The sequence below is a fragment of the Clarias gariepinus genome, chromosome 17, assembly GCF_024256425.1.
Source record: "Clarias gariepinus isolate MV-2021 ecotype Netherlands chromosome 17, CGAR_prim_01v2, whole genome shotgun sequence".
NCBI lineage: Eukaryota > Metazoa > Chordata > Actinopteri > Siluriformes > Clariidae > Clarias > Clarias gariepinus.
In genome coordinates this window covers 30,503,794-30,515,000 of record NC_071116.1, presented here as the reverse complement: position 1 = coordinate 30,515,000, position 11,207 = coordinate 30,503,794, and the positions used below count along the sequence as shown (strand labels likewise).

Below are 11,207 nucleotides of genomic sequence, written 5' to 3'. Positions count from 1 at the left end.
TAGAATCTACACACACACCTAGATTTCAGAAAAGTTGGGACTTCGTTTCATAATCTCTCAGTGCTGAGATCTAAGCCCCCCATCTCTAATATAGTTCAATTCAATTCAATTTTATTTGTATAGCGCTTTTAACGATTTACATCATCACAAAGCAGCTTTACACAATCCAAAAAAATATATATATAGTGCACTTAGTGATACACACACTTAAGACTCTCAGACGTAAACACGGCACTGTAGATGTTTTATGCTCTATAATATTAGTACGTTCATGACTCGGGAGCAGATTCTCTACTCTTCTGAGAGACGTACAGTTTATTACACACAGGAGCAGGTCACGAGTTAAGGGGTTTGAACCTGAGCCCCAGGACTACTGTTACAGCTTCATAGGAGAGCCTCAGATGAGAGATTATGAAAGTAGTACCGATTGTCCTGATGTACAGTGCGAGTTTAGTGAAAATCTGAGAACTTTCATTCCCCCCCTCAAAATAAACCCATAAAGGCATTATAAGGATTTTAGATTTAAAATAAAAATAATGAGACATTCTTAGATCTTCATCAAATTCAATGTGTTCAGGAAGTCAGGACTAAGGCTGGAGGGCACTTAGTTTCATCCTGACACACTCCGGAGCTGAGGCGTAGTGTAGAGGTGTTTTTCCCTCCAGACTTGGACTGTAACTAACATTGAGCAGTAAATATTTCTCGGCGTGTGTATGCTGTGGATACAACACACCTTCAGAGGTTGTGTAGTTACTGTATAATTAAATTATCTGGTGTGTGTGTATACACTTACAGCTCCTCCAGAATTTGAACTATGCAGATGAGATGACCGTTCTGTGTGTCCACAACGGCCCCTACATGCTCCCACCTCAAAAATGGAACGAGAAGGCCTTCATCAGGAACATTAAACAGCGGAGCAACCAGTAATGCCCTCACACACACCCCCGTGAACCACACCCATCCTACAGCATACCTGTTCATGTAACAGCTGTTTGTGTGTCTCTATGGTGTTTTGTTTGTATATTTGAGAAACTGTTAGAAAGAATAAAAGTTAATATTTAAAGGCGAAATGAGTCACCGAAGGCTCTGATTAGATCTCTGTACATAATTTTATTTACATGATACACTTTAATGTTGGGTAACAAGATTAGATGCGCAATACAGCTAATAAATATAATAAGGGGGTTCGCTTCCACAAACCACACAACTCAACTGACAGACAGAAACTTTACTGCGTAAACATACACACGCACCACAGTGAAAACACTGCATAACACTCAGCACCATGTGACGCTCCACAACACTCACACATACAAGAATAAATCAATCAGAAAGCAACGTTCAGTACAGACGTGGATTATTCATGGGAAAACAAGGCCTATGAGCATGTAGCTGTTAAAAACCTAACATACTTTAGTAGTTATTTATTTCTCTATCCATGCAGGTCACCCTTTAATCCGCCTCCGAATAAAACTCACGCACACTCCGGTGAGGGTCAGAACACAAAGACTAAACATTTCATCTGTCCGTGCTACACTAAACGTGAAAGTGTCACACAAGACCAGAAAGGAAAATAAATCAAAGGGAAAAAGGATTTTTTTTTTTTTTTTTTAAAAAGGTGACATGGGATGGTCTGAGGCACAGGCGGATAAACTGAGCTAACGCTGTGAAGGCTAGTTTTGGGAGTCATGCCATGAGGAACCTGTGAACTCTTCAAAAACTAGAGGAGAAGAAGTGAGCGTCCATTGTGTTTTATTTCTTTTTTCCTTTGTGCTACATGAGCCAGCCATGCACTGCTGCCCTGACGGCGCTCGAGTCAGAGCCTTAACAGTCGTGTGAAGTCCTGCAGGCTACGACGTGTCCGTCCTCCACGGTGAGACGCCAGACGAACACGATCACAACGACCTGACAATCACAAAGACACCCCGCCCCCAAAACCACACAATCCAACACTCAGGAGGAGATGGTTTAGACCCCGCCCACTTTCCCCCACCTTTTAAACTCCCATCATACACTGAGGACAAAAACAAAAACCAGAACACTCCACTCATGCATCAGCTGAAAAACAAGATCAATGTCATTAAAAATAAAAATAGTCCTTTAGATCGCAGGTCAGGTGCGAGTCCTTTTGTTTGTTTTTTTCCTTTTTGTTAAAGTTATATCTCTCCTGGAAATGAGGGTCAAAGATCAAAGCCAAAGGAAACAGCAGGTGATTTATATTCTCTGGATTTTGTCGGCCACCACCACAGGGTTCTCTTTGCGGATCTTCGCTGCGGCCTCAGCTTTGTAGTCGTAGGGGCAGTTGTGCTTGTCTGAGTAACGGTGAAGTCCACAGAAGAGGTTTCCACAGCGACAGTCGAACCCTGAGAACACCAGAGAGAGAGAGGGAACAGTCAGTCACCGCCAAACCTTTATTACACACCTGATAACAGAATCAGGTTTGCAGGAAGGGAGTTGGGGGCATCTCACCTGTAAGGCCGACCTTCTTGCGACACATGAAGCAGCGGTTTTTCTTGGGTTTGGGGACGTCAGGGGTTTTGGTCTCGGCGCTGACCGCCGTGTTCACCGAGGAGGAAGAGGAGGACGTGGGCTGAGTTACAACTGAGGAAACAAACAAATTTGCAGTGTGGGACTGGAGTAGCTAATGAAGAGCTCTTTAAAGCAGCGTTATAACAGTGTTGTGTAACTGCACAACACACTGCATGCGAGACGTGCAGTCACATGTATTTTATGTGTTCTAATTTAGAGCTACACATGTACAAACACTCCCATGCATTTTATATATAAAGATGATCTAAGGGTCCCCTCAGTGTATCGTTATACTATAACAGGTACGAGCTATTGTGTTTGGGAAATTATTGCTTTAAAACAATTCCAAGTTTTCATCACGAACACTAACCAGGTTCAGGGATTTCTACTTTAGGCGCTGCCACTTCCTCTTCACATGAAATGCTCATCTCGGTCATCTGCTGCGTAACAGGAAGTGCAGCGGCGGCCCCGGCGGGCGACTCAGCTTCACTCACAGAATTGTTTAAACTGGCCTCGATGATCTGGATCGCAGACGCCTCGGAGGTGGGGCTGCCGGTTACACTGCTAGAACCTAAAAAGCAACAGAATCACCACGGGTTAAATCACTAGGCCGATCATGAAGCCATTTTAATCCTGTACAGTCACCTGAAGGGGGGGGGGGGGGTATTGGTTGAAGCACACATTAACACATGGATTAGATCTGCTCACCCATGTTACTGAGGGGACTCACACCCCCACTGTTCTGCCTGGAGAGGTGCTCCTTATAACACACCGAACACATGCCATTAGTCCGTGGGTTCCCATAGAACCCGCAGCCGGTGGTGCAGAGCATGGGCACGGGGCTCTGGTTGGTCTCCTGGGCCATCGCTCAGTCTAAGAAAACACACATGCATTATACCAGAGCAACAAAGCCCTTAATTTTTATTTATCAATTTATCAAATTTTATTTATATTTATTTGATCAACATAAGGAATAAATATCCATAAGGAATAAATATCCTTTATATTTATTCCAACATAAGGAATAAATAGAGATGGATTATGTTAACATCAAAACTTGTAACCATAAGAGAAGGGGGGGGGTGTATTCGGTGTTATCCCAAAACATAATTTTTACGCACTGTACACTTATTCACTCACTCCCTTATTTACACACACGTCTAGGCAATGAACCATTCATCATTAAAAAAAGAAAAGAAAAATCTCTGGGCTCACTGCATTACTGAACAAAGCATTCCTTAAAAGAAAAAACAACAATCCTGTTCTGTTTCCCCACTCAGCTCTTTACTAGAACACGCTGGAAATGAACACACGCAAACAAGGTGACACAACTTGCTGAGAACACACAGGAGACACGCTGTTCTGTGCTCATGAGGTGTTTCGCAACAGCCCTGGCACTGAACCAGCACCCGTTCTCCGCCCCTTTAAAGCAAACAGTCAAATGGGCGTGTGTAACAGCAACATTTTTACACATCCACCTTTCACACAAAGCAGCCCAAACATAATGGTCGACCTCTCCATTAACATGTCCATCTGACACGCACACTGTCGTGATGTGTGATAACTAATCAACACGGATTGAACAGGTCAGAACCGGTCTCTGTGCCTCCTGCTACTAGCACAGTGTGTGTGTGAGAAGGACAAAAGAACATTCAGTCGGACAGACCGGATCATTCTACACAACTAAGCCATTTGCTCAGATCAGAGTGAGACACACAAACACCATACAGTGTATTAGCCTTGCTCAATGCTAATTTGGTTTGTGTTATCCATAATCTAGAGTGAGGTTTAACACAATTTAACTAGATAAAACTACATAAAACATCTAATTTAACTAGACGTACATTTTCAATAACCTTTGTATCTTAAATGAAGGTAAAGGTGTAGTCATGTTCTAGTGTCAAAAAGTTCCAAAAACGGAAAATACAATCTAAACTTCATATGAGATTTATGCACGGTGTGGGTGTGACGGACAGTGTTACTACACATTGCAGCCATTTCAATTCCACTGCATTTTAACAGTGTTATTTTCATAACAGTACTGTTTCCCCTGAATAAACATCAGACATGTGAAAATCACAAGCACATGCATGACGGGTTCAGCTTTCACCTGTCACAAGGATGAAACGTGACAAACTGAGCTTGCCCTCCCTCTCACACACACACACCTCCTCCTCTCTAAACACCAGCGTGAGCCCTGAGCTATTTATAGCCTGGCTGACGCCTCATCGTGACATGGTTACATCAGACTCGGAGTATCTCTTTAATTTAACAGAGCACTGCTGTTTATCTGGACGAAACCCAAAATCGGTGAGTTCAGGAATGTGACTGTGCACAAACAAAACCGTGGAGTTCTACTACACACACACACCATTAACACAAGCGTGTGTGTTCCATAAACACATTTAAACACAACGATAACGTGTGGGAGATCGAATCCACATACAGCACTAGGCAGGAATATAAACATTAACCCGAAACCTTAAACACACAGATTTATTAAACACTCACATGAACTTGGAGGAGTATGGAGTGCGTTTTTATGAACAAGTCAGATCAGACGAAAATATTCTTTACTAGGATTAATTCTACTTTCGCAATAAAGCACATGCAGGTGTCGTTATTTCCCTTTAGTTTTATTCCTAACTGCATCCTGTAATGATCTCAAACTGATCTTAAATTGTCCCGTGTTCTTTTTAGGAAAAGGTTTCTAATAAATCGTGCCGTGTTTAGTCTGTGTGTGTGTGTGTGTGTCTGTACACGGCGTGCCGTACACTCGGGTTGCCAGGTTGAAGGTAAGGTTTATCATCCCTTCTCTTTTCATGACGGACAAAAAGAAGCTAAATGAACCCGAAAATAAATGAGGGTCACGTGGTTTCCGGGGAAACACTGTGCTTATGTTAACAAAGCGAGCGCGAGTAAGTGTGCGCGCAGGTAGGGGTGATTTCTCCCCCCCCCCCCCCCCAAACCTGGCAACCCAGAGCAGGCCTGAGCCTCTTTAAATCCACTGAGTCATGCTAATCAGAGCGCTAACACAATGCCCTGTACACACTGCTGCTCACAAAACACTCCGAAATACCGATTAAACACAGCCGAACCTACAGCTTACTGCGTGTCCGGGTACAGAATGGGTTCAGGCGGAACTAATAGACATTTTAAGATGAGTAAACCCACCGAGCAGCGAGTCTGCTTTTGTCTGTTCTTTGTTCCAGTCCCTTTTCCTGTTTTCACCCCTTCTGTTTTTAGAAAATCTTCCAATCGCGCTAAAAATATATATAGTCAATTGTATATTTAAAAAAAATATATTGTTTATTCACATTTTAACACTGGATAAACATTTAAACCTGGAGAAAATCTCTACCTCAGAAAAGCTTGTAAACGAGGCTCCATGCTAACCCTGCTAACACTCAGCTCTCTGAACAAGCTCTTAGACTATAGTTATATTAAAAGCAACGATATCCGGTATAACGATGATATGAAGTGAGTTTAACCGGAGCTTTAGACCCGTTAATGGACCGTTAAGGCCTGCGCGAGACCCTGCTCCTTTATACTGACCGCAGCTAGCACTGTTAGCTTTTATTATAATAATAATTCCTGAGGTAAAGTTTTCCCAAACGATCACACAAACGCAGATTAAAAAGCTTGAATATTGAAACTACAGCACACTAAAAGCTAATAAATACGTTTTTTCAGCTCTTTTGCTCTAAATGAGAATTTTATAGTAAATAAACAAGCACTAAGCATTAGCATTAGCATTACCATATTTGGTTATCCGAATGAGGAACTATCCTTGGCTAATTTTAACTTAGCCCGATAGTTTGCCCGGAAAATGTTCTAATAATACTCAACTTTACTTCCTTTAGTTTACTTCGTAAACAAACTAATTTTAGGTGATTTAAAATAAAATCATTATAAATATAAAAAACTCTACTGTAGCTCCTGGAAAGATGGCTAGGCTAACAGAAGTACATGTATAAATATTTCAACAAATATTTTGACTTTTATTTGAAAATATATAAATATACATAAAGAAAGTAGAGAGCTTGTTTACCTTTAACGGACAGCAGATAATATTGAAAATAAAAGTGTAATTTTAAATGAAATGTTGAACTCTGCGCTGTGTGCTCGCGCCCGCTCTCTCCGCCGCGCTCAGCCCGTCTGTTTCCCGTCGCGAGCTGTTTGTTGCTTTCTTTAGTAAAAAGGCGTGGCGTGCTGACGTCACGGACCGAAACTGCGCGCTGATTGGGGCGGATAATGCGCTGTGTGACACGGATTTTTTATTTTTATTTCACAATTTGGGATAAATGTACAAATCTACAATTTACAAAGTTACAATATAATATACCATTAAAATCTGAAAGTATAAAAAGTATAAATTAAACCGGAGGTGGGCAGCACACAGTCAGCTTGCACCTTCAGGGTATGGGTTCGATTCCCGCCTCTTGGTCTGTGGGCATGGAGTCTGCATGTTCTCCCCGTGCTTGGTGGGTTTCCTTCAGGTTCTCTGGTTTCCTTCCACAGTTGAAAGACATGCAGATTAGGCTGATTGGTGTTCCCAAATTTCCTGTAGTGTGTAAAAGAGTGTGTGTGTATTTGTATGTGTGTGTGTGCCCTGTGATGGATTGGCACCCCTTCCAGGGTGTACCCTGCCTCATGCCCTAAGTCTCCTGAGATAGGCTCCAGGACCTCTGCAACACTGAATACAGGATGAAGCGGTATAGATGGTGAGTGAGCACAGAAAGTAAACGTGCAAAATATGGAAATGATTTAACATTTAGCTTTTTGGCACACTTTTAGGGGAAAAAAGTTCTATCTGAACCTCCAATAATGAAGTGGACTCCATATGAACTTCTCCACATCTCCTGTTATACTGAACTTTCAGCCTCCTAACACACAGTATGAGTGCAGATCAATCCCTGCTATTCGTTATCACCCAGATGAGGATGGGTTCCCTGTTGAGTCTGGTTCCTCTCAAGGTTCCTTCCTATTACCATCTCAGGGAGTTTTCCCTTCAGCACCGTCACCCTCGACTCGTTCATCAGGGACGATCTGATCATCATAGTTTATACACGTTTTCATAGTTTTCTTTTGATTCTGTAAAGCTGCTTTGTGACAGTGACTGTTGTTAAAAGTGCTCTGGAAATTAACTTGAATTCTTTTATTTAGTACATAAGTGGCAGTGGTGGTTCAGAGTGTTACACTAAGTTCACTGAGGTACTGATGGATCCCCAGCTCAGCCCTTGAGCGCGGCCCTTAACCCTATGTGCTCCATCTGTATCATGGCTGACCCTATGTGCTCTGACCCCAGTTACGCTGGGGGATGTGAACATTTGACTATTCTGTAATGCATATGTGACAAATGAAGGCTTAACTTAAGGCACTCACACCCCGGGACATACAGACCCATACACTTATTTTACTACATTTACTGTAAACAGGCCACTTATACCCTTCTGGGTGGATTCTCACACATGTACACATTAAGAGTGAAGGTAAATCTAATCCCCACCGCAGCCTTAAACACACCACAACATTAGACTCTCTGTATCTCTACGTTCTAAATGTTCAGTGGAACTCTTTTTAAAAAGCTAAGAACAATCACACAACCTTAAGGAACCCATTTAATTACTGAACACACACACCCCCAGAACCGGTCAGAACTCTCTGACACACACAGTGAGGGTTCTCTCATTAAAGTTCTCCTGCAGGGTTTAAATGCTCTAAAGTCTGGGTGGATCTAGTCTGGATTTATGTGACATTTTTAGATAAATCCGATTTCCGCTTGTTTTCTTTAGTTTTTGGTCCGCGAGCTGACCTCATTGTAAACATGCGTTATACGTCACTTCCGGTGAGTGCGACACTTCCTGAACCTCATGCTGCATACGCGTTGCTTGTCGTTTACGTCACTTCCGGATTTTTATGAGCAGCTGTAGCTCGCGCTGTCAGTGTGTCGTAGCGCGCATGCGTGTGTGTGTGTGTGTGTGTGTGTCTCACACAGTGCTGGTGTATAATCCCTGAGGACTGACTGCAGGAGGATGTTTATGGGTTAATCTATAGACCTTAAATACAGTTAAAGTGTCCAAACCCCCTGCAGTGTGTGTGTGTGTGTGTGTGTGTGTGTGTGTTACAGGCTGTTCCACCATCAGGTCTATTAAAGGTACAGAATATCCTGACAGTCAGTCACTATAAACCTTCCTTCACTCTACAGACTTCCCTACACAGGATGCTGATCACATTAGGATGAAGTTTCTTACACTTCTGGTGTCACCCAAAACTAAAGAAATCAATTATAATGTCCCTCAATCAGATGAGCCACACACACACACACACACACACACCTCGGGTCAGCAGCAGGACAGCGCACACAGGAGGGTTCTTGTGAAATCACTCGAATTAAATATAGAGTACAGAGGAAGCAGCTGACACACACACACACACACACACAGAGTTCCTCTCTCCACTCAGTTCCAGTTTCACATTAAACAGCACGAGATCTCTGAGTAAATAAGTTAATATAAACCCTGTCTCTGTCTCTCTCTCTGTCTCTCCAAACACTGTCTGACTACAGCATCAGGACAGACAGACAGGGAGAGAGACAGACAGGTCATGACCCACAGACCCTCAGTAACAGGGACTCTTCTGTAAATCTCAGTTAATAACACACACACACACACACACACACTGGTGTTCTGTCTGTGATGAGGTGAAATCCCTCTCCGAGTCGAACCACAGCTGAAGGTTTCCAGTGTTGAAGTGATTCTGATATAATCAGCTCCGACTGCAGGGGTTTAATGATCAGGAGGTTAAACTGTCTCCTGTCCGTCAGGGTGAGGATGAGGAGGATGAAGAAACTCTGCTCCTTCTGCCGTTTATCTCACCACGTGACCAAAATAAGAACACATGACATGTTCAGCTCCTCCTTTAATCATCTCTCTCTCTCTCTCTCTCTCTCACACACACACACACAGACACACACAGACAGTCACACAGAGAGATGATTGGATCACTGTCTGACCCACAGAACTCAGATCAGGTGAGCAGATGTTCCAGTGTTCTGTTTTAAATCATTTACAGCTTCAGTTAAAAGAAAAAAGAAATAATCAGAGAGGAACCAAACCCCTGGTATAACCATCACACAGTTATTTATAGCAGTCACTTGGACTGTTCCTCTGGGTTCTCCAGTTTCCTCCAACAGTTCAGATGCAGGGAGACTGGCCCAACTGGTGTTTTTACATTGCCTGTGTGTGTGTGTGTGTGTGTGTGTGTGTGTATGCACTGTACAGGATAAGCACTACAGTGTGAGAATGATTTACTCACCTGGTGTTAATTCTTAGATTACCTGTAGGAGGCGGAGTTTATGATTAAACACCACAGGTAAACAGTGCAGTAACTCAAAACACCACGGAGCAGCTTCCCCTGACAGAGCTCAGAGTAAGTTCATCATTGAGTTTCATCTAACAGCTCTCTCTCTCTCTCTCACACACACACACACACAGGTGACATAAAGGGGCATCTCAGTAAATTAGAATATCATTGAAAAGTTGATTTATTTCAGTATTTGAATTTACAAAGTGAGACTCATTATATTCTATAGATTCATTACACACCGTCTGATGTCTGATGGAGTAGTATGCTCTCATATGCATCCCAATGAGACGTGGTGACATAACTTACAGCAGGTTATGGTCGCTGAACCGCTGGATGTCCAGGTGGTGCTCCGAAAACAACGTGGGCTTCATAGATAATTGGAAGACCTTTGAGGGCAAAACTGGCCTGTTAGGGCGGGACGGTGTCCATCCCACTCGGGAAGGTGCTGCTCTCATTTCCTGTAGTATAGCTCATAGTCTCAGAAGAGGCCTAGTTAATCGGTGACAATCCAGAGCCCAGGCCAGGGAGCAGACAGACAGGCTAAACCAACTGTCTGCTAGCTGCATAGAGTCGTCACTCAGGGTTCACTCTATTGAGACTGTGTCTGTTCCCCGAGCTAAAATCAAATTTAGAAAGACTCAGAAAGTCTGTTTTAATAATTTAATTAACATAAAGACCACAAACTCAGATCACACTGAATGTGCAGCCGGCACCTCTGATCTGAAGCTAGGACTGTTAAATATTAGATCTCTCGCATCTAAAGCAGTTATAGTTAATGAAATTATCACAGATCAGGAGTTTGATATACTCTGTTTAACAGAAACCTGGATTAAACAGGACGAGTATGTAGCTCTAAATGAAGCTCGTCCTCCTGGATACAGCTACATACACCAGCCTCGGTTAACTGGTAGAGGAGGAGGCGTCGCAGTTATTCACAATGATAATCTGACTATTGTACAAAAACACGGACACAAATTTAATTCATTTGATGTTCTCTATAGTAACATAACAAGTGAAGCTACAAATATGAAGTCAGCTCAGTTGATTCCTAGTCGCTTCCGTAGACAAAGCGTTAAATCTCAGTTCCCCCTCATGTCTGTGTTTCCTTCTGGCTCCTCCCTTTTAGTTATGATGTCATAGTTAGTCCTGCCGGAGTCTCTGCTTGCACTCTACAGTTAATATACATTCACATTATACATTATGTGACTGTGACCAGACCTAACTGTTATCTCTCCTCTTCTCCTCTCTCCCCCTCTCTCTGTCGAGCTACACATGTATATCGTACTGTGTATGACTGTGTATGTGACAAA

At 42.8% G+C, this 11,207-nt stretch overlaps 2 protein-coding genes across 2 annotated transcripts in view; one reads left to right on the top strand and one right to left on the bottom strand.

Moving 5' to 3' along the window:
* The window catches only part of smc5 (structural maintenance of chromosomes 5), a 23,055-nt gene extending 21,982 nt beyond the window's left edge, over window positions 1–1,073 (top strand). The window contains exon 24 of the mRNA XM_053515904.1: window positions 796–1,073. Coding sequence (XP_053371879.1) covers window positions 796–927 — 132 coding nt within the window. The 3' untranslated portion in view covers window positions 928–1,073. The remainder of the gene's footprint in view (window positions 1–795) is intronic.
* A 17-nt stretch (window positions 1,074–1,090) lies between these two features.
* zfand5b (zinc finger, AN1-type domain 5b) lies at window positions 1,091–6,684 on the bottom strand. The gene is made up of 5 exons (XM_053515906.1): window positions 6,581–6,684; window positions 3,238–3,402; window positions 2,900–3,100; window positions 2,470–2,601; window positions 1,091–2,363 (listed from the first exon to the last, which is right to left on the bottom strand). The coding sequence occupies exons 2-5, from the start codon at window positions 3,392–3,394 to the stop codon at window positions 2,215–2,217; spliced, it is 639 nt and encodes a 212-aa protein (XP_053371881.1). The 5' UTR covers window positions 3,395–3,402; window positions 6,581–6,684; the 3' UTR covers window positions 1,091–2,214.
* Window positions 6,685–11,207: the final 4,523 nt, after the last annotated feature.

Coding starts and splice junctions, on each gene's coding strand:
- zfand5b (XM_053515906.1), bottom strand. CDS start 3,394: ATGGCCCAGGAGACCAACCAGAGCCCCGTGCCCATGCTCTGCACCACC. Junction 2,602..2,899: donor AGTAGAAATCCCTGAACCTG/GTTAGTGTTCGT, acceptor TTGTTTCCTCAG/TTGTAACTCAGCCCACGTCC. Junction 2,364..2,469: donor CAAGAAGGTCGGCCTTACAG/GTGAGATGCCCC, acceptor TGGTGTTCTCAG/GGTTCGACTGTCGCTGTGGA.